This window comes from Oryctolagus cuniculus, chromosome 2 (assembly GCF_051225735.1).
Source record: "Oryctolagus cuniculus isolate XC-2025 breed Fujian yellow rabbit chromosome 2, ASM5122573v1, whole genome shotgun sequence".
Classification (NCBI taxonomy): domain Eukaryota; kingdom Metazoa; phylum Chordata; class Mammalia; order Lagomorpha; family Leporidae; genus Oryctolagus; species Oryctolagus cuniculus.
Genome location: NC_142868.1, coordinates 1,556,273 through 1,578,022, shown reverse-complemented (window position 1 = coordinate 1,578,022; position 21,750 = coordinate 1,556,273). Strand labels below are relative to the sequence as shown.

Genomic DNA, 21,750 nt, shown 5'->3' with positions numbered 1-21,750 from the left:
TGGAGAGGAAGGTCGGCCTCGTCCGGTGCGTCGCAGGGACTCCACGGAGAGTCTAGGGGCCAGAAGGCAGGCAGCCTTGCCGGAGGCCGGCCACCCCAGAAGCCAAATTCTGATCCCCAAAACCCGTCCGCCCCAGCGGTGCTGGAGGGCTGGACCACGCGGTGCCCAGTCCACGGCTGAGGCACCGGGCTCAGGGAGGCTGGCTTGAGTGACCTGCCCCAGGCCCCCATTTAGCGCCTGCCCTGAGGACGGCCCTGCCCCTAGCAGCTCTGAGCCCAGCTCCATTTAACTCCCCCCACACCTGCCCCAGCCAATCAGAGTGCACCATGCGGACCTGCGTTTGCTGGGTGAGTCCCACAGCACCCAGCAGCTGGAGAGGGTGCTGACTCAGCTGCCCGCAGCAGCGGGGGGGGTGGGGGTGGGGTGGGGGTGGGGTGGCTGGCTGCCTTTACCGACCCTGGGATTCCGCTCCCGGAGAAGACAGCACGCGGCCTAGGGCGGACGGACGGGGCGGGGCAGATCCTGACCGCGAGCCTCGGAAGGCCCCCGTGTGCGTCTGGCAGCAGCAGGGGCGGCGGCCTTGTGTCCAGGAAGCGGGGGACCCTGCCGCCCCTGCACCAAGGCTGTCACACCCACCAAGGGGCCCGGTCCCACCAGCCAGCGCCCCGGACGGGTGTGGCAGCCCCCGCTCAGTGTCCGCGGGTGACCCAAGGCGGGCACGTGGTCGGCGCCGGGAGCGCAGCCCTTGGAGCGTCCTCGCCCTTCCCTGGAGCTCCCAGGGCGGCTGACGCAGACCCACACCCGGGGGTGGTCTCCGGCGCGCCCTCCGCTTCCCATCCGCAGCTCAGCAGACGCTGCCGAACTCGGCTCTAGGTTGCTCCGCAGGGCCGGTGGTCCACACCGCAGGGCCGGGTGGTCCACACCGCAGGGCCGGGTGGTCCACACCGCAGGGCCGAGCCCTCAACAGGGGCAGGGATCGCTGGGCGCGAGGGCTCCCGGCGGCGGGCGGAGCCGGGTGTCGGTGGGGCGGGCTCTGGGCCGGGGGCGGAGCCTAGTGTCGGAGGGGCGGGCTCTGGGCTGGGGGCGGAGCCGGGCGTCGATGGGGCGGGCTCTGGGCCGGGGGCGGAGCCGGGTGTCGGTGGGGCGGGCTCTGGGCCGGGGGCGGAACCTGGTGTCGGAGGGGCGGGCACTAGTTTGTGGGCGGAGCCGGGTATCGGACAGGCGGGCTCGAGGCCAGGGGCGGAACCAGCTGCCGGCATGGGCGGTCTTTCCTCTGTAGGCGGAGCCGGCTGCCGGCGGGGGCGGGCTGGGGGAGGAGCCAGGTACCGGCGGGGGCGGGCTCTCGTCGGTGCACGGAGCCAGGTACCGGCGGGGGCGGGCCGTCGGCTGGGGGAGGAGCCAGGTACCGGCGGGGGCGGGCCGTGGGCTGGGGGAGGAGCCAGGCACCGGCGGGGGCGGGCCGTCGGCTGGGGGAGGAGCCAGGTACCGGCGGGGGCGGGCCGTCGGCTGGGGGAGGAGCCAGGTACCGGCGGGGGCGGGCCTGGCTGGGGGAGGAGCCAGGCACCGGCGGGGGCGGGCCTGGCTGGGGGAGGAGCCAGGCACCGGCGGGGGCGGGCCTGGCTGGGGGAGGAGCCAGGTACCGGCGGGGGCGGGCCGTCGGCTGGGGGAGGAGCCAGGCACCGGCGGGGGCGGGCCTGGCTGGGGGAGGAGCCAGGCACCGGCGGGGGCGGGCCGTGGGCTGGGGGAGGAGCCAGGCACCGGCGGGGGCGGGCCGTGGGCTGGGGGAGGAGCCAGGCACCGGCGGGGGCGGGCCGTGGGCTGGGGGAGGAGCCAGGCACCGGCGGGGGCGGGCCGTCGGCTGGGGGAGGAGCCAGGCACCGGCGGGGGCGGGCCGTCGGCTGGGGGAGGAGCCAGGCACCGGCGGGGGCGGGCCGTCGGCTGGGGGAGGAGCCAGGCACCGGCGGGGGCGGGCCTGGCTGGGGGAGGAGCCAGGCACCGGCGGGGGCGGGCCGTGGGCTGGGGGAGGAGCCAGGCACCGGCGGGGGCGGGCCGTGGGCTGGGGGAGGAGCCAGGCACCGGCGGGGGCGGGCCGTGGGCTGGGGGAGGAGCCAGGCACCGGCGGGGGCGGGCCGTGGGCTGGGGGAGGAGCCAGGCACCGGCGGGGGCGGGCCGTCGGCTGGGGGAGGAGCCAGGCACCGGCGGGGGCGGGCCGTCGGCTGGGGGAGGAGCCAGGCACCGGCGGGGGCGGGCCGTCGGCTGGGGGAGGAGCCAGGCACCGGCGGGGGCGGGCCTGGCTGGGGGAGGAGCCAGGCACCGGCGGGGGCGGGCCTGGCTGGGGGAGGAGCCAGGTACCGGCGGGGGCGGGCCGTCGGCTGGGGGAGGAGCCAGGCACCGGCGGGGACGGGCCGTCGGCTGGGGGAGGAGCCAGGCACCGGCGGGGGCGGGCCGTCGGCTGGGGGAGGAGCCAGCACCGGCGGGGGCGGGCCTGGCCGGGCCGGGCTTGGCCCGGCCGGGGAAATTCCCGGAAGGCCGAAGTCCCGCCGGGCCGGGCGCGGAAGTAGCAGGCGGCCGTGCGCCCACCCGGCAGGCCCGCAACCATGTCGTCCGGGGACGAGGGTTCGCGAGGCCGGGAGAGGGACGAGGGCGCCGCGGCCACGCTCTGCGGCCTGTACCACGAGGCCGGCCAGCAGCTGCGGCTGCTTCAGGCCCAGCTGGCCGCCCGCGAGGCCCTCGTCGCACGCCTCCGCGCCCGCCTGGCCGCGCTCGAGGGAGATGCGGCGCCGTCGCTCGTGGACGCGCTGCTGGAGCAGCTGGCGCGCTCCCGGGAGCAGCTCCAGCGGCAGCAGAGCGGCGCCGCCGAGGCCCGACTGCGCCAGGTGCGGGGCGGCGGCGGGGCGCGTGCGTGCTGCGGGGAGGGGCCGGAGGGGGCCGGAGGGGGCCGGGCTGGGCGGGGCCCTGGGCTGTGAGGGGGCGGGAGGGGGCCGGCTGGGGGTAGCCCTGGGCTGGGAGGGGGCGGGAGGGGGCCGGCTGGGGGGGGCCCGGGCGGGGAGGGGGCCGGCTGGGGGTAGCCCTGGGCTGGGAGGGGGCGCCGGGCTGGGAGGGGGCCGGCTGGGGGGGCCCGTGGGCTGTGAGGGGGGTTGGGGGGCGCCGGGCTGTGGGGGGCCCGTGGGCTGTGAGGGGGTTGGGGGGCACCGGGCTGGGGGGGGCCGTGGGCTGTGAGGGGGTTGGGGGGCGCCGGGCTGAGGGGGGCCTGTGGGCTGTGAGGGGGTTGGGGGGCGCCGGGCTGAGGGGGGCCTGTGGGCTGTGAGGGGGCCGGGCTGGGGGAGGGCCCGTGGGCTGTGAGGGGGTTGGGGGGCGCCGGGCTGGGGGGGGCCTGTGGGTTGCAGGTGAGGACCCTGGGCTGCAAGGGGAGTGGGGCCCCTGGGGCGGTGAGGCGTCCCCCGTGGGTGGGGTGGGGGTCCCTCTGAGGCGTATTTGGGGCTTCCTGGCCTCGAGGGTGGGGTGTCCCGGGCTGGAGCTGTGACGCAGGCGTCACCCCAGCTTTCTGCTCCCCAGCCTGAGTGTTTAGGAGAGACGGCGGGGCCAGAGCCAAAACCAGGTGACAGCACTCGCCGTGCCGGCTGCTCGCACCCCGAACGCTTGGCCCGCGGCGTTTATCCATCCCGGGTGGCTGGGCCTGGGCAGGACTAGGGTGCAGACGGCAGCTTTGGTGCCCAGCCGTGGCCCCACAGCCGGACCTGAGAGAGAACAAGGAACGTGCCCTGTTCTCCTGATTATAAGATAATTTTGAACACTTGAGAAAAATGGGCTCATGGCCCCCGGAGCCCCGCAACGCAGGGGTGGCCGGCGTGGACCTGGGCGTGCGCCCTCCTGTCCCGCTGCCCAGGGGCACGCCAGCCTGGTCCAGTCCGCGCCTTCTGCAGGGTTCTACTCAGTGCTGGTCGGACTGTGTCTGCAGTGCCGTCAGCCGCAGATGCCTCACCCTGGTCTCTCCCTCTTCCTGGAAAGTGGACCGTAACTCCCCGAGCCCACCTGGTTGGCACAGCGACGCCAGGAGCCAGGGCTCTGAGGGGAGCCTGTTGGCAGGGCAGGCCGGGCAGGGGAGCCCCACGCAGCCAGGGCCCGGTCACTCTCGGAGCCTGGCGGCCTTGGTCCTCGGCTCCCTTAGTCCCCAGTGCCTTGTGAACCCGCAGCCACCAACCAGAAGCTCATCACAGCTGCGTGGTGGCCCCAGACCGCGGTCCAAGAGTCACTGCTCCTCCACCTCCATTTCGGGCTTTGTTTTAAACATTTATTTTGAAAGAGAGAGCGACAGGAAGATACAGAGAGATCCTCCGTCTGCCGGTTCACTCCCCAGATGGCCTCCGTGGCCGGGCTGGAGCCAGGAGCTGGGAATTCTTCCGCAGTCTCCCCCGTGGGTGGCAGTGGCCCAGGCTCTTGGGCCGTCCTGCTTCCCCAGGTGGCTGGAGGGAGCTGGACGGGATGTGTGGCCGCAGGCACGGGCTCCAGCCCCTGTGGGGTCAGTCTGCGGAGCGTCTCAGTGACCCGCTGTCCTGTGCCAGCACACGTGTGGCTGACTCCAGCACCCGTCTGGGGTGAATCGTGGGCGCCAGGCGAGAACGGGGATGTTCATTACTCAGAGGCCTGGGCTGGCTGAGGCGGCGGTGGGCTGCCCTCCTCTAACAAGCTGGCCCCTGGCCTGGTGGGGGCTGAGGGCTGCCGTGAGGCGATGACCTTCGGAAGTGCGGAGGAACTGCCCGGTGCATCTGTGGGCGGGCCGTGGCCAGCGCGTGGCAGGGCCGAGAGCTGTGGTGGGACTCAGGACCTCACTGTACCTGTCACTTTGCAGGCCGCCCCGTGTGCGACTTTCTGGAGGACTGGAGCTGACTCACTGTGTGGCCGACTCCTGCTCAGCCCCTCCCGTTACCACCCCGGGTCTGGCCTCACGGGCCCTGCCTGGTGCTGGCACCCCGGCCCCCTTTCTCTCCCGGCCTTCCTTCCCTGTCCTGCCACGCTCCTTGAGCACAGGAAGTGTGTGTCCTTTGTGACAGGCGTGTTCATGTGTGTCCTGTTTGTCTTCTCCCGTGCAGTTCTCCAGGGAGAGGAAGAATATTTTTGGTCAGGATTTATTTATTTGAGGGCCGGCACTGTGGCGTAGCAGGTAAAGCCACTGCCGGCAGTGCCGGCATCCCATATGGGTGCTGATGCGAGACCCGGCTGCTCCACTTCCCATCCAGCTCCCTGCTGTGGCCTGGGAAAGCAGTGGAAGATGGCCCAAGTCCTTGGCCCCTGCACCCATGTGGGAGACCCAGAAGAAGCTCCTGGCTCCTGGCTTCAGCCTGGCCCAGCTGCAGCCACTGTGGCCATTTCGAGAGTGAACCAGTGGATAGAAGACCTCTCTCTCTCTCTCTCTCTGCCTCTCTGTGACTCTGACTTTCAAGTAAATAAATAAATATTTAAAAAATAATAAAATAAAATAATTTACTTATTTGAAAGGGATACAGAGCAAAAGGCAGAGAGGGAGAAGGATCTTCCTCCACTGTTCCTTCCCCGAATGGCCACAGCACGCAGGGCGGGGCCAGGCTGAAGCCGGGAGGGTGACTCCATCCGGGTCTCCCACGTGGGTGCAGGGGCCCAAGCACTTTTGCCATCCTCGGCTTTCCCAGGTGCGTTAGCAGGGAGCTGGACCAGAGGTGGAGCAGCGGGGACTTGAGCCGGTGCCCACGTGAGGTGCTGGCCTTGCCCGTGGGGGCTCGAGCCGCTGTGCCCAGCGCCGGGCTCTAGAGGGGAAGACCCTGACTGCCAGTGCTGTGGTCGGGTTCAGCCGCCCGGCCTGCCCTGGGCTTCCCGTGTGCTGCTTCTCTCGCGATGCCTTTGGCTCCTGGCGGGGGAACAGCCGGGAGCTGCTGCAGCCTGGGGCTGGGCGTCCTCGAGAGGCCGCGTGGTGAGGACAACGGGGCTGGACTGTGTCTGCGTGACTCACGTCCACCCGGGACCTGCGAGCGCTGCCCTTGGTTGTAAATGAGCATGAGACGTGAGACCAGACCGTTGACCCTGTGAGCCGCAGCGTGCCCGGCTGTAGACGGGGGTGTGTGTGTGACAGACGCTGTCTCAGGGTGTGGGGCTTCCGCGGTTGGTGCACAGCGAGGGCGCAGACACCGTGAGCCGTCCCTGCCGCTGCAGCCGCTGCGGCTATCAGAGCTTGGCCGTGCGGCCCGTTTGTGGTGCCGTGGGAGACGGACCGTCGCTGTCACTCACAGGACTCCTGGCTATGAGCACGTCGAGTTGGGATTTCTGCTTTCTGTATCAATGGGCCTGAGTAAACTTGTCTCAGACAGAGGCAGGCACAGCGACGTTTCCCTGTCATGCTGCAGGGAGTCACGGCTTTTGATTTGGATGACGCTAAAACGTAATAGAAGCGCGCTCCCGGGACAGTCTCTCTCTGTGTCGGCTCTGCGTGCGCGCCTGAGCCCCTGTCGAGGATAACAGTCCAGCTCGCCAGAGTGACAGCAGCGGCCGCCGCGCTGGCGCCTCAGCCTTCCACCAGCCACAGGAGCCGCCAGGCCTGTGGTAGGCGCTGGAGGCTGGGCTGTGGCTGTGGGTAGGCTGCAGTGGGCCGTGGCCTTGGCTGGCCAGGGGTCTGTGAGGCACCGGCACTGTGGCATAGCAGGTGAAGCTGCCGCCTGCAGTGCCGGCATCCCACGTGGGCTCCGGTTCTAGTCCCGGCTGCTCCACTTGGAATCCAGCTCTCTGCTAATGCACCTGGGAAAGCAGTGGAAGATGGCCCGGGTACGTGGGGGACCCAGATGAATCTCCTGGCTCCTGGCTTCGGCCTGGTGCGGCCCTGGCCATTGCAGCTATTTGGGAAAGGGGCCAGCGATGGAATGAATGGAGGAGTGATCTCTCTCTCTCCCTCTCTCTCTCTCTCTCTGCAACTCTCACTTTCAAGTAAAACAAGTAAAGCTTTATATTAAAAAAAAAAAAAGCCGTTGGGGAGGTTCCTGCTACACTATCCACGGAGTACCTGTGCCAAGGCCCCCCGTTACCTTATGCTACCTTAAAAATGGTTAAGCTTTGGGGTGGCCGTTTCACCTATGGTTAGGATGCGTGTGGTCCCACGTTAGATACCTGGTTCTGGCTCCTGGCTGATTTTCTGCTGATTCAGCCCCTGGGAGGCAGCGGTGACTGTGCAGCCGGAGGGGCCTGCCCCCATGTGGGGGGTCTGCACGGCTTCCTGTCACACCCAGCCCTCGTTGTTGGGGGCATTTGAGGTGCAAGCCAGCTGGTAGGAGCACACTCCCTTGCCTCGGTCTCACTGCCTGGCAAATTAACACTTTTATACAGGTTAATTTTCAAAGAAAACAGTTCAGGGCTGAGACACAGGCTGTGCCAGGTTTTGGGTTCCGCGCAGGTGAGCGCTGACGCTGGGCTCGGGGTTCTCTCTCTGTTCGTAGTGTTCTCCGTCAGGGAGGGCACAGTTGGTTCTCGTCTGGGTGTCTTCACCGCGGGTCCCTCGTGCGCGTGGCAGCGCCGGGCCTGTGGTGCTCTCGGCCCCTTTGGGAGGAACGAAGGCCACCAGGGCCCTCTGGCCTCCCAGCCCCGCAGGACCAGCCTGCCAGCAGGTGCCGGCGCCCACCCGGCTTTCAGAGCGGCCTGGTCTCCGCCAGGGGTGCGTGTCTGGGTCATGAGGCAGAGTCATGAGGTAATGATCTCTCTCTCTCTTGCTTTAAAGATCCTATCTACTTATTTATTTATTTGAGAGGTAGAGTTATAGACAGAGAGAGGTAAAGGCAGAGAGAGAGGTCTTCCATCCGCTGGTTCACTCCCCAAAGGGCCGCAGTGGCTGGAGCTGGGCTGATCTGAGGCCAGGAGCCAGGAGCTGCTTCCGGGTCTCCCACGTGGGTGCAGGGGCCCAAGGAGTTGGGCCGTCTTCCACTGCTTTCCCAGGCCACAGCAGAGAGCTGGGTGGGAAGAGGAGCAGCCGGGACTCGAGCCGACGCCCATGTGTGATGGTGGAGGCTTAGCCCGCTGGCCCCAGTGATGATAAGAGCCGGTCTCACCTGGCCGGAGGGGCCGCCCTGTGCTTGCTGCCCTTTGCAAACTGGTGGAATGGGGGACGCGGGTGTGGGACGCCTTCGGGCGAAGTCCAGTTCACAGCCTCGGCTCTCACTTGGTCACATCTGGTGTCACCAGTCCCAGTTCTGCGCCATCATCATAACTGGAGATTTTCTGTTTGGCTGTAGAGCAAAGTAAGAAAGTGGGAGGGAGAGGACTCCTGGAAGTGCCCTGAGCGGGAGAACTCCAGAATATTCTCCGTGGCGTCTGATTAGCTCATGCTGAGCAGATGCTCAGGGGCCGTGGGGTTTGGGTGGAAGGGCGCTGGGGGCGGGGGGACCGGGCCTGGACCCTGGCCTTGGGTCTCACCGGCCATCGGCCTCCCAGACAGCCCCAGTGCTGTGACTTCTGGGTGTTCTGCACAGCGTCGCCGCCGGGCTGTGCCCCCAGCTCTGGGGTTTATCACACTCAGGCTGTGCTTTGAAGAACAAGGCACTGTTCTCTGAGCTGTGTCACAGGGTCCGTTTGTGCAGAGACACGCGTGTGTCATGGACGCTGTGCGATGCTGGGCGGCGGGTGCCCAGACACAGCCGCTGTCTCTGGGGACTGAGGAGGAGAAGGGGATAGAGTTTTTCACTCTGTTTGCTGCTGTTTGGGTGTTGGGACAGCGGGCGTGTTGTCTGACTTAGAAACGCGTTAGGGGCAGGTGCTGTGGCGCAGCCAGTGAGGCGGCAGAGACGCCTGCATCCCGTGTCAGTGTTCCTGGTCCCTGTCCCAGCTACTCCGTGCGCCCTCGTGTGCCTGGGAGCCAGCAGGTCGTGGCCCACGTGCCTGGGTCCCTGCCACCCCTGCAGGGGCCCAGCGTAGAGGTCCGGTCTCCTGGCCTCAGCTTGGCCCAGCCCCACCTGTCGCAAACGTGGAAGATCTTCCCCTTTCTCTCTGCCTCTCCCTTTCTCCCTGCCATCTTACCTTTCAAATAAATATCAATCAATCAAACAAAAAGCAATTGAGAGAATCATGATCCAGACTTGCCTTAGTTTTTTTTTATTTTTTAGAAATAATTTTTTTAAAGATTTATTTATTTATTTATTTATTTGAGAGGTAGAGTTACAGACAGACAGGGAGAGAGAGAGAGAGAGGTCTTCTATCCGCTGGTTCACTCCCCGAATGTCCGAAATGGTGGGAGCTAAGCCAATCTGAAACCAGGAGCCAGAGCTTCTTCCGGGTCTCCCACAGGAGTGCAGAGGCCCTAGGACTTGGCCCGTCTTGCGCTGCCCTCCCAGGCCACAGCAGAGAGCGGGATGGGAAGTGGCGCAGCCGGGACTTGAACTGGCGCCAGGGTTGCCTTAGTAACGTGGCCAGTCTCTTGTTCCATTGTGCTGAAAAGGCCCCGGTCCCTGGCGTGGGCAGTGAAAGAGCACCCACGGCTGGAGCTGTCCCTCTGGGGAAGGCTCCGTCCACTCGTGACGTGTGAAGTGCTTCTTCGTCTGTAGCATGGGCCTGCTTCACCCCTCCATGCGCTGTTCACGTTGGGGTGCTTTGAAAACGGGAAAGCATGGGGCCGGCGCCGTGGCATAGTGGGTAAAGCAGGCACCTGCAAGGCCGGCATCCCATATGGGCGCTGGTTTGAGTCCCGGCTGCTCCACTTCGGATCCAGCTCTCTGCTATGGCCTGGGAGAGCAGAAGATGGCCCAGGTCCTAGGGTCTCTGTACTCGTGTGAGAGACCTGGGAGAAGCTCCTGGCTCCTGGCTTCAGATTGGCACAGCTCTGGCCATTGTAGCCATGTGGGGAGTGAACCAGTAGATGAAAGACCTGTCTCTCTCTCTCTTTCTCTCTGCCTCTCTCTAACTCTGCTTTTCAAATAAAAAATCAATCTTTTTTTTAAAAGGAACAGGAAAGCACGCATTGAAGTCTGGGTATTAGAGAATTTTCAGTTTAGAGATTAAACTTTTTTCATTTTTATTTATTTACTTATTATTTCATTTTTATTTAAAAGGTATATAGACAGATAAAAAGAAACAGATCTTCCACCTGCTGGTTGACTCTCCACTTGGGGCTCCTCGTGGGTGGCAGGGGCTCGAGGACCTGGGCCGTCCACCACCTTGACCCAGGCGCACTAGCAGGGAGCTGGCCAGCAGCAGAGTAGGGGCACTTGAACCCATGCTCTGATCCGGCAGCTGCGCCCCTCGCCACTGCTTGTGTGTTTAAGAGGCAGGAAGAACTTCCGAGGTAGCTGGAAACAGGATCTGGGTCTCCCCTGTGGGGGCCTGGGACCCCGTTACTTGAGCCGCCAGCACTGCCTCCCAGGGTCTGCGTTAGCAGCAGCTGAAATCAGGAGCCAGGAACCGAAGCCAGGTAGCCCGCCCGGGATGGAGGTGTGTTCACCGCTGCGCCTAACGTCCGCCCTCGGCTGTGCTTTTAATCTCCCGCGTAGGAGGTCGAGCGACTGACCGAGCAACTGGAGGAAAAGCAGAGGGAGATAGAGCGGCTGAGCCGGCCGGCGCACGAGCAGGAGGTCGTGCTGCTGCGGAGAAGCGTGGCTGAGAAGGAGCGCGCCCAGGCGGCCAGGGACGTGCTGTGCCGCTCCCTGGCCGACGAGGCCCAGCGGCTGCGGAGGACCCTGGCTGCCACTGCCCACATGTGCCAGCACCTGGCCAAGCGTCTGGCTGCACAGCAGCGTGCCCAGGGGGACGTGGGGCATGTGCAGGAGCAGAGTCCTGGCGAGGTAGGTCCCAGAGCAGGTGGGGACCGGGGACGGTGGGAGATGCCCCCATCGCGTCCCCTCAGCAGTAGCCTGTGTGGGAGGCACCCAGGACCACGGATGTCCACAGTAAGCAAAGTCAGCTGCTGGGGAGAGCTCACGATGGTGGGACGGGCAGCATGCACTAGGGGAGCCGGGTGGTCCTCATGGCCCCACAGCTGTAGCTGACCCTGCTCCCAGCATGGTCTAGGGCAGCCAGGTGGTCCTCCTCATGGCCCCCCAGCCTGAGGCTGACCCTGCTCCCAGCATGCACTAGGGGAGCCGGCTGCCCCCCCAGCCTGAGGCTGACCCTGCTCCCAGCATGCACTAGGGGAGCCGGCTGCCCCCCCAGCCTGAGGCTGACCCTGCTCCCAGCATGCACTAGGGGAGCCGGCTGCCCCCCCAGCCTGAGGCTGACCCTGCTCCCAGCATGCAGTAGGAAGCAGGGTAGCCCCCAGCCTGAGGCTGACCCTGCTCCCAGCATGCACTAGGGGAGCCGGGTGGCCCCCAGCCTGAGGCTGACCCTGCTTCCAGCATGCAGTAGGGGAGCCGGCTGCCCCCCCAGCCTGAGGCTGACCCTGCTCCCAGCATGCAGTAGGAAGCAGGGTAGCCCCCAGCCTGAGGCTGACCCTGCTCCCAGCATGCAATAGGGGAGCCGGGTGGCCCCCAGCCTGAGGCTGACCCCGCTCCCAGCATGCAATAGGGGAGCCGGGTGGCCCCCAGCCTGAGGCTGACCCTGCTCCCAGCATGCAGTAGGAAGCAGGGTAGCCCCCAGCCTGAGGCTGACCCTGCTCCCAGCATGCACTAGGGGAGCCGGGTGGCCCCCAGCCTGAGGCTGACCCTGCTCCCAGCATGCAGTAGGGGAGCCGGCTGCCCCCCCAGCCTGAGGCTGACCCTGCTCCCAGCATGCAGTAGGAAGCAGGGTAGCCCCCAGCCTGAGGCTGACCCTGCTCCCAGCATGCAATAGGGGAGCCGGGTGGCCCCCAGCCTGAGGCTGACCCCGCTCCCAGCATGCAATAGGGGAGCCGGGTGGCCCCCAGCCTGAGGCTGACCCTGCTCCCAGCATGCACTAGGGGAGCCGGGTGCCCCCCCCAGCCTGAGGCTGACCCTGCTCCCAGCATGCAATAGGGGAGCCGGGTGGCCCCCAGCCTGAGGCTGACCCTGCTCCCAGCATGCACTAGGGGAGCCGGCTGCCCCCCCAGCCTGAGGCTGACCCTGCTCCCAGCATGCACTAGGGGAGCCGGCTGCCCCCCCAGCCTGAGGCTGACCCTGCTCCCAGCATGCAGTAGGGGAGCCGGGTGGCCCCCAGCCTGAGGCTGACCCTGCTCCCAGCATGCACTAGGGGAGCCGGGTGGCCCCCAGCCTGAGGCTGACCCTGCTCCCAGCATGCACTAGGGGAGCCGGGTGGCCCCCAGCCTGAGGCTGACCCTGCTCCCAGCATGCACTAGGGGAGCCGGGTGGCCCCCAGCCTGAGGCTGACCCTGCTCCCAGCATGCAGTAGGAAGCAGGGTAGCCCCCAGCCTGAGGCTGACCCTGCTCCCAGCATGCACTAGGGGAGCCGGGTGGCCCCCAGCCTGAGGCTGACCCTGCTTCCAGCATGCAGTAGGGGAGCCGGCTGCCCCCCCAGCCTGAGGCTGACCCTGCTCCCAGCATGCAATAGGGGAGCTGGCTGCCCCTCCATCCTGAGGCTGACCCTGCTCCCAGCATGCACTAGGGGAGCCGGGTGCCCCCCCAGCCTGAGGCTGACCCTGCTCCCAGCATGCACTAGGGGAGCCAGCTGCCCCCCCAGCCTGAGGCTGACCCTGCTCCCAGCATGCACTAGGGGAGCCGGCTGCCCCCCCAGCCTGAGGCTGACCCTGCTCCCAGGTGCTGAGAGGGTACTCTGCTCACCCAGCAGTCGGGGGCCTGCTGAGCAGGGAGAGCCGAGACCGTGTGGCTAGGGCCTGGCCACGGCGTCTTCCTGCTGGCGGGTTGTGGGGACACGTGTGGGGCAGGCTGTTGGTGGGCCGGGCTGAGGCTGCGTGTCACCCCTGTGCCCAGCACAAGGCTCCTGGTCAGGCCCTTCGCGGGCAGTCGGGTGAGCGTGTACAAGGGCCGGGGCAGGCGGGCAGCTTCACTGACGAGCCCTTCAGGGAGAGACTTGGCCAAGGACCCCACCCCGTCTCCCGTGGAGAGCGAGCGGGGCTGTGTCTCAAGCCCAGAGGAGAGTGCAGGGAGAGGCGTGGTGCTCTCAGCTGAAGTCACCGTGTGGCTCCCTGAGCGGCCGCCCGTGCGGGTGGGGCCTCCGGCGGGCAGCCCCGTGCCCCTCACTTCTCGGCCTGCCGTGGCTGAGTCACCCGGGGCTTCCCGGCGCAGGCCGGCTCAGGACTTGCACTTCCTTCGTCACCAGAGGGGAATTCTCGGCGACAGCGTCCCTGACGGCCAGTCCCCGGCACGCGCGGTGCGCGGAGCTTCCGGGGGTCCAGACGGGTGTTTCCTGAGACTCGGTCTCCCAGCACGAGTTAGATGACCGCAGCGGACCTGAGTGGGAACAGGACAGCGTGGTGGGCTCCAGGAGGCGGCCGGGCCCATAGCTCTGGGGGACGCGGTGGTGATCATGGCCTCAACCCCGGGTCTGGCTCCGCCCCTTGCTGCGTGGGCCACGTGCCGTGACACGGTCTCCTCTGTGCTTTGTGCAGCCCACGTGTCCAGGCACGGACAGCTCTGTTCAGGCCGCCATGGAGAAGTTACGGGAGGAGAACCGACTGTTAAAACAGAAAGTGACTCATGTGAGTGTCTGCGTCTCCTGGAAGAACACGCACCCTGACCGAGTGCGATGAGGGTTCTTCCCCAGCCCGTGCCCAGTCGTTCCCCCACCGGCTGGCCACTGTGGCTTGGTGCACACGGCCCCAGCAGCCCAGCTTCCTGCCCGGGGGATGAGCAGGACGTGTCCTGAAAGGCAGAATTAGAGGGAGAGACAGAGAGAGCGAGAGCGAGAGCGAGCGCCTCCACTCACTGGTTCACGCCTCAGATGCCCACAGCAACTGAGGCTGAAGCCAGGGGCCTGGGACGCCCTCTGGGTCTCGCCCCTGGGTGCTGGGGCCCGGGCACGCCGCCACGTCGCTCTGCTTTCCCAGGCCTGTGAGCAGGGGGCTGCTGGAAGTGGAGCAGCCGGGACGCGGACCGGTGCGCGTGGGGTGCTGTGTGGCAGTTGGGCGGGCTGTCCTGCCGCCCACGGTGCCCGTCTGATGGAAAGGAAGTCAAGGAGAGGCAGAGACTCTAAGGCAGGAAGGCGGCAGGGAGTCCACTTCTGTCCGAGAGCGAGGCTGCGGGTGCTGCTGTGGTGGGCTCAGCGTCCACTCCACGCGCGGGGAGAGGTCGGCGAGGTACTGCCGGCGCGCGGCGCCAGGTTCGGCCTTCGGGCTCCGCCGCCTTTGCCGTGAGCTTCCCGGCCGCGCCTCCCCAGGTGGAAGACCTCAACGCCAAGTGGCAGCGCTACGACGCCAGCAGGGACGAGTATGTGCGGGAGCTCCAGGCGCAGCTGCGGGAGCTGAAGGCCCCCCGGGAGCCGGAGCTGCTGAGGAAGGAGGTTTCCCGGCTCAACAGGCAGCTGGAAGAGGAAGTAGACGCGTGTGCGGACGCGAGGCAGCAGCTGGCCGCCGCCAGGACCGCCCAGGACGCTGCCCTGGAGCGGGTGCAGATACTGGAGCAGCAGGTCTGTCCCTGGGCTCTGGGCGGCACCCGCCGTCGTCTGCCTGCAGGTGGCGGCCAGCTCTCAGCACCGGCTGGGTGGTGTCGTGGGGGCGGGGGGGGGGGGGGAGCCCGGGGAAGCCAGCTCTCAGCACCGGCTGGGTGGTGTCGTGGGGGCGGGGGGGGGGGGGAGGCCGGGGAAGCCAGCTCTCAGCACCGGCTGGGTGGTGTCGTGGGGGCGGGGGGGGGGGGAGCCCGGGGAAGCCAGCTCTCAGCACCGGCTGGGCGGTGGTTGTGGGGGCAGTGGGGGGAGCCCGGGGAGGCCAGCTCTCAGCACCGGCTGGGCGGTGGTCGTGGGGGCAGGGGAGCCCGGGGAGGCCAGCTCTCAGCACGGCTGGGCGGTGGTTGTGGGGGCAGTGGGGGGAGCCCGGGGAGGCCAGCTCTCAGCACGGCTGGGCGGTAGTCATGGGGGCAGGGGGGAGCCCGGGGAGGGTCTTCCTTCTCACTGGAGCAGAACGAAGGTCCCGTGTCTCCCCAGATTCTCGCCTACAAGGATGACTTCAGGTCAGAAAGGGCCGACAGGGAGCGGGCTCAGAGCAGGATCCAGGAGCTGGAGGAGCGGCTGGCTTCCCTGCTGTGCCAGGGGTCTCGCCAGGGGTCTCGGAGACAGGTAGGGATGGGCGGCGTTCTTTTCCGCGTCATGGACTGAGCCCTTCCGTACCTTCAAGGCCCCGACCTGGCGGCCCCTTCCCGCCTTCCTGCGCTGTACCACGTTTAGCTCTTGGCAAACCCCGCGCTGTGCCACGTTTAGCTGTGAAGAGGTTGGCAGAGTGGCTGTTCTGGGCCTGCGCCGCCTCCCTGTGTGTCCCTGCCGTGTGACCAGAGAGCAGGATCCCTCCTGGCAGCGCCAGCCGTGCCCCGTCCTTGCTGCGAGACAGGGACCCAGTTACCTCGTCACATGGGGCTGGCACGGGCCTTGACAAGAGCCCTGTAGGGTCCTCAGCTCAGCCTGTGCCCGGCGTTGGTTTAGTGCAGTCCCCACCATGAGAGGTGCCTGGAGAGGGGCCGGCGTAAGTCAGGACTGGCGAGGTCTCTGGCGGTGTGACCTGTGGTGCCGACCTGCCCGTCCACACTGCAGAAACCCCAGGGGAGGTTCGTTCCTTTGGCCACTTAGCGAGTTTCTGGTACAGCCCCGGCCTGGGGTAAAACTTCCTGTGCTCACGTGGACTGGACCGCAGCGTGCCTCTGGGAGGCGGCGCACCTGGGGCCGGAGCGCGGACGCGGAGCCCTCCCAGCTGGGTGTGTGGGGCCTCCAGCTCTGGTCTGTCCCGAGCAGCCCCTGGGCCTCGTGGGTAGCTTCTGCTTCCCATCCCCCGTGCATGGGCGTAGGAGAGTCACGGTGGACACCCTTGGGCTGAGTCTTCGTCAGGGGCCATTTCTTCTGTGCATGACGGGGGGAGGGGTCGCGGCAGGGCCTGTGTTCCCCCCCGAGTCCACAGGTGACAGGGAGGTGCCAGAGGCTTTGCCGGCCCAGCCCTGGCGGCTTCCTTGGCATGGCTGGATGGAGCCTGGGTATGCGGGTGGCCCCTCACACCCCAGTTCCTGCTTCCCCGAGGCCCTGGGGCTGCCGGCCAGGACAGCTCCCCCAGCACGCACCCTGGGCAGGAACAGGAGGTTTTCCTGGGACTTGGTTTTGCCTGTGGGTTTCCGGCCTCGAGGGATTTGAGGGAGCGTGTGACGGGTTGAGGAGCCACCAAGGCTGTGGTCCTGAGGGCGGGCTCAGGCAGCCTCTCAGGGGCGGGGCCCCCAGGAGCCACCAGAACCAGCCTCAGGCCTCAGGCCTGGGTTCCTGAGGTGGCCCCACGGGCAGAATCCCTGGTGGCGGCGTTGGGAGCACTCGCTGTTGGTCAGCGGCAGTGCGCAGGCGTGGGCGACAGGCGTGGGCGACAGGCGTGAGCGACAGGCGTGGGCGACAGGCGTGGGTGACAGGCTCGGCGACAGGCTCGGGCGACAGGTGTGGGTGACAGGCTCAGCGACAGACGTGGGCGACAAGCTCGGGCGACAGGCGTGGGCGACAGGCTCAGCGACAGGCTCAGCGACAGGCGTGGGCGACAGGCTCGGGCGACAGGTGTGGGCGACAGGCGTGGGCGACAGGTGTGGGTGACAGGCTCGGGCGACAGACGTGGGCGACAGGCTCAGCGACAGGCGTGGGCGACAGGCTCGGGCGACAGGCGTGGGCGACAGGCTCGGGCGACAGGCCGTCCTGCCACTGAGGCAAAGCCAGTTTCAGACGGGAGGGGGCACACTGAAGCCGCTGGCCACAGGGCTCCACGACAGGTGTTTGGAGCAAGGTGGTGCTGCGTGGCCGACAAGGCTGAGCCAGGGGCTCCCCCTGCTGCCACTGGAGGCCCCCAAGCCCCAGGGCGTGGTGCTGAGGGCTGGGGCGTAGTCCGTGTGGTCCCACCCAGAGCTCCGCCACCCCCGACCCGTGGTGGCGGCTGGGGCATGTCGCCAAGGCTGCCTGCCAGTTGGGTTTCCTGGGGCTCATGGGTCCAGTCGGGCCTGCTTTCCACTGTAAGTGCAGGGAGCACGGGAGGGCACGCGCGTGGTCTGCGTGGTCACTCACGGCGCTCTCTGTCTTCATCTGTCGGCGGGGCCCTGCGGCACAGCAGGAAGCCCCGTGTCACCACACCCCTGCCTTCCGCAGGACCGGGAGCCGGGCCCCTGCCTAGAGACTGACGCGCCGGAGCTCGCGGCGCGCACTGGCTGGCGGCCTGGGCCTGGGCCCCAGCAGCTGGAGCCCCGTGCAGAGGGCAGAGGCCCCCGCGCAGCCCAGGGAGCCCAGGGGGCCCTGCAGTGCCCTCACTGCCTGCGGTGCTTCGGCGACGAGCAGGGCGAAGAGCTCCTCGGGCACGTGGCCGAGTGCTGCCAGTGACCGTCCCCCGCGCCTGGCAGCGCCCGGCTCGGCCAGGTGTCCCGGGCCCGGGCCCTCACGACGACCATCCGCCTGGGTTCCCCTTTCGGCGCAGAACAGAAGGGGTCAGCGGCCTGGGTGGAGACGGACGGCGTGCTGGCGGGGCTGGCGGGGCTGGCGGTGGCCACGGGGTCAGGAGCATCTGGCCTGGGGAGGTCCCAGCCCCATCCTTCAGACGGAGTCGGGCTGAAGCCACAGCAGGACATCTAGGGAGCCCCGCTCGCAGCGCCTGCCCTGCGGAATGCGGCTGGGAGGCCGTGGGAGGCAGCGCCGCAGTCGCTGTCCCTCGGGCCTCGCTGCCACGGCAGAGCCATTCGCAGGGCAGCCGCGTTTCTCGCGCGCCACATTTATTCTCCATTTATTTTTGTAATAAACACACTTGCTGCTGTACTGCCCTGAGAATTCGTGGCGGGGGGGGCTCCGGCTCAGGGACAGAGCAGTGTCCTCCCTAGGTGTGGGGCTGAGACCTCCTGTGGGCAGAAGCATTCCCGCTCCGCACCGCCTGCCACAGGCCCGGGCGAGGGGTGGCGGGAGGTCCGGGGCTGAGGGCGGAGGCTGCCGTAGGATTTGCGAGTAGGGCTTTACAGGAGCAGCCTCAGAGCCCAGGTGGGTGCCTGGGGGTGGGGCCCTCGCTGCAGACCCCTCTAGACTCCTCCTCCGCTCCGTGTCCATCGGGCTCACATGAGGGCTGGCGCCCACGATGCACCCGCAGGCAACCAGGCCCCGACCCAGGGCTCCGCCATCAGCCTGCCAAGGTCCTAGCCCAGGACGTGAAGCGAGTTGGAGAAGGCAGGAGCTTGCCGAGAACACGTGGGTGTTCCGCCTGCGTGCTGTGCGGTGCGTGTGTGGGTGCTGTGCCACGTGTGGGCGTGTGTGTGTGGGTGCTGTGCCACGTGTGTGTGGGTGCTGTGCCACGTGTGTGCGTGTGGGTGCTGTGCCACGTGTGTGTGTGTGGGTGCTGTGCCACGTGTGTGCGTGTGGGTGCTGTGCCACGTGTGTGTGTGTGGGTGCTGTGCCACATGTGGGCGTGGGTGGGTGCTGTGCCACGTGTGGGCGTGTGTGGGTGCTGTGCCACGTGTGTGCGTGTGTGGGTGCTGTACCACATGCATTGTGTGCATGGGTGTTGTGCCACATGTGGGCGTGGGTGGGTGCTGTGCCACGTGTGTGTGTGTGTGGGTGCTGTGCCACGTGTGGGCGTGGGTGGGTGCTGTGCCACGTGTGGGCGTGTGTGGGTGCTGTGCCACGTGTGGGCGTGTGTGTGTGGGTGCTGTGCCACGTGTGGGCGTGCGTGGCTGCTGTGCCACGTGTGGGCGTGTGTGTGGGTGCTGTGCCACGTGTGTGCGTGTGTGGGTGCTGTGTCATGTGAGGGTGTGTGTTCACTTGGTCCTTGTGGCAGTTCTGGGGGCAGGGCCAGGAGGCCCGGAGGGGCGGAGGCGCCCGCCCAAGGTCACACAGAGCTGAGAGCGGGCGCTCGCCAGCTGTGGGCCACTTCAGTCTTCACCGCGTCTGTTGTCTGTCCTCCGTGGCTGGGCGCCCCTTCCACCTGGCCGGGTCCTCGTGCTGTGGCCCCCGCATCACTGTGCTCCCCTGTGTACACGACCCTCTCTGGGGACGTGGCGAGGCCAGGTGAGAGCGTGACAGCGGGGGCCACGGTGACCCTGAGCTGTGCGCTCAGGTGGGACCCGGGGAGGCCGCGGGGAGGCAGCGGGGCCACGGTGACCCTGAGCTGTGCGCTCAGGTGGGACCCGGGGAGGCCGTGGGGAGGCAGCGGGGGCCACGGTGACCCGAGCTGTGCGCTCAGGTGGGACCCGGGGAGGCCGTGGGGAGGCAGCGGGGGCCACGGTGACCCTGAGCTGTGCGCTCAGGTGGGACCCGGGGAGGCCGTGGGGAGGCAGCGGGGGCCACGGTGACCCGAGCTGTGCGCTCAGGTGGGACCCGGGGAGGCCGTGGGGAGGCAGCGGGGCCATGCATCAGGAATAAACATCAGGAATAAAGTTGGCGTCCCAGGTCCTGTCTCCTCTGTCACTCTACCTTAATTTTCTGAAGATTTATTTTTTATTGATTTTAAAGAGAAGAGGAGAGATGGGTAGGGGGAGAGGTCTTCCATCCGCTGGTTCTCTCCCCAGATGGCGCAACAGCTGGGCTTGGGCCAGGCTGAAGCCAGGAGCCAGGAGCTTCTTCCGGGTCTCCCACGTGGGTGCAGGGCCCAAGGGCTTGGGCCATCTTCCACTGCTTTCCCAGGCCACAGCAGAGAGCTGGATCAGAAGTGGAGCAGCCGGGACTCAAACTGGCGCCCATATGGGATGCTGGCACTGCCGGCAGTGGCTGCACCTGCTACGCCACAGCACCAGCCCTGAGAAGGGATTTTTTTTTTTAAAGAATTACACAGAAGGTACCTCGATCACAAAGATGTGTCGAAAGGACAGGGGCCATGGCGGCCCCCAGCTGCTCTGCTCCTGACCCGGCGCCCGGCTTGTGCCCTGGGCGGCAGCCGGCGATGGCGCGAGTGCTTGGACCCCGCGCTCGGCACGGCACAGACCTCATCCTGGCCTCCGGGGTCCAGCCCGGCACCTGGGGAGTGGACCAGCAGGTGGAAGATGTCTTTCTCTCAGTCTCTCTCTGCCTTTAAAATACACACACACATTGTGGCCATGGCCTCTAGGAAATAGCGGCAGACCCATCCTGCCAATCGGGGGTCCTAGGAGGGGAGGGGGCTCGGGTGCGTGGAGAGCCCCGAGTGGGGACGGAGGTGGAGACGGGCGTCCACAGGAGTGGGAGGGCGCCGTGGACGATTCGCGCTCAGAGCCTCCCAGAGCCTGGTCCCGGCTCCTCTCCTGCGGGAGGATGCGTCTGGCTCTCAGCCAGTGAGCTTGGCAGGGCAGCACAGCCGGCTGCCGCGGAACCCCGTCTGGGAGGGGCGTCCACGGTGAAGCTGCGGACACCGTTGAGAAATCCATCTCCTGAGTGGGGCTTGTTTCTCCGAGGGGCTTCTCCGTTACGTGGGCGCAAAGCTGTGCCACCTTCATCTTTCCACACAGCGTTGTTGAGGGGGCCGGCGTGGGTTAGCGGTAAAGCCGCCACCTGCACCAAGCCGGCTCCCGTGTGGACGCTGGTTCAAGTCCCGGCTGCTCCGCCTCTGATCCAGCTCCTTGCTGATGCATCTGGGGGAGCAACAGAAGATGGCCCGAGTCCTCGGGCTCCTGCATCCCAGCCGGAGCTGGCACCGCAGGAGCAGGCTTGACCTGCGACACCACAGCACTGGCCCCTCAAAGGTGATCATCTTCTTTAAAAATGGGAAAGGTGGGGCCGGCACAGCAGGGTTAAGGCCCTGGCCTGCAGTGCCGGCATCCCATATGGGCGCTGGTTCGAGACCTGGCTGCTCCACTTCCGATCCAGCTCTCTGCTGTGGCCTGGGAAGGCAGCAGAGAATGGCTGAATTCCATGGGCCCTGCACCCGCGTGGGAGACCTGGAAGAAGCTCCTGGTTCCTGGCTTCAGATCGGCACAGCTCAGCCACTGCGGCCAATTGGGGAGTGACTCAGCGGATGGAAGACCTCTCTCTCTGTCTCTGTCTCTAACTCTGACCTTCAAATAAATAAATAAATCTTTTATTAAAAAAAAATAGGAACGGCATTACAGGGCTTGGTACCGTTTGTGGTTTTAGGTTCCCACTGGGGGTTTTTGAGTGGATTCCTGTGGGGAAGGGAAAATGAGTGAGTTCAGCGGTTGGGGAGGCCCCCTTGCTGGGTCGAGAGAGAGAGACAGAGAGGAGAGAGAGAGAGAGACAGAGAGGAGAGAGAGAGAGAGACAGAGAGGAGAGAGAGAGAGAGGGGAGAGGGGAGAGTGAAAGGAGAGAGAGACAGGAGAGAGAGATGAGAGAGGGAGACAGGAGAGAGAGAGGGGAGAGGAGAGGGAGAGACAGGAGAGAGAGGAGGAGAGAGAGAAAGGAGAGAGACAGAGGAGAGAGTTAGGGAGAGGGAGGAGAGAGACGGGGAGAGAGAGAGAGGAGAGAGGGGAGGGAGGAGAGACAGAGATTGAAACCCTCGGTCTGCCCCAGCAGCCCGGGCTGGACGTTACCTGGGTCCCCCTGTGGGTGGAGGCACCCAGGCACTGAGTCATCGCTGTGCCTCCCGGTGCGGCCCGGTACGGTGGTGAAGCGGGACCCCTGCCAGGTTGATCCAGGTTCCGGGGTAGGAAATGCATTCAAAGCAGGATTTGTCTAGGAGGTGGCGGGGAGCCCAGGCAACCCCCAGGAGGGCGCCCCCTTTATCAGGTAGGGGAGCATGGCAGTGGGGGCGGGGTCCGTTCAGGG

The 21,750-nt window shown here is 66.8% G+C and overlaps 1 protein-coding gene across 5 annotated transcripts; it reads left to right on the top strand.

The window, feature by feature from the left end:
- The first annotated feature begins 52 nt into the window (after window positions 1-52).
- TNIP2 (TNFAIP3 interacting protein 2) lies at window positions 53-21,068 on the top strand. Of its 5 annotated transcripts, XR_007915846.3 has the most exons (7): window positions 2,467-2,876; window positions 10,491-10,781; window positions 13,475-13,564; window positions 14,242-14,490; window positions 15,004-15,135; window positions 20,478-20,711; window positions 20,836-21,068. XR_007915846.3 is itself a non-coding variant. In XM_051836713.3 (6 exons), the coding sequence occupies exons 1-6, from the start codon at window positions 327-329 to the stop codon at window positions 17,398-17,400; spliced, it is 1,011 nt and encodes a 336-aa protein (XP_051692673.1). In that variant the 5' UTR covers window positions 53-326; the 3' UTR covers window positions 17,401-17,829. The 5 variants fall into 5 exon arrangements, 4 of the variants coding, with proteins under 4 accessions (XP_051692673.1, XP_051692672.1, XP_051692671.1 ...); XM_051836713.3 differs by lacking the exons at window positions 2,467-2,876; window positions 20,478-20,711; window positions 20,836-21,068 and adding exons at window positions 53-347; window positions 17,173-17,829; XM_051836712.3 differs by having other exon boundaries at window positions 20,478-21,068.
- Window positions 21,069-21,750: the final 682 nt, after the last annotated feature.

Coding starts and splice junctions, on each gene's coding strand:
- TNIP2 (XM_051836711.3), top strand. CDS start 2,598: ATGTCGTCCGGGGACGAGGGTTCGCGAGGCCGGGAGAGGGACGAGGGC. Junction 2,877..10,490: donor CCGAGGCCCGACTGCGCCAG/GTGCGGGGCGGC, acceptor TCTCCCGCGTAG/GAGGTCGAGCGACTGACCGA. Junction 13,565..14,241: donor TAAAACAGAAAGTGACTCAT/GTGAGTGTCTGC, acceptor GCGCCTCCCCAG/GTGGAAGACCTCAACGCCAA.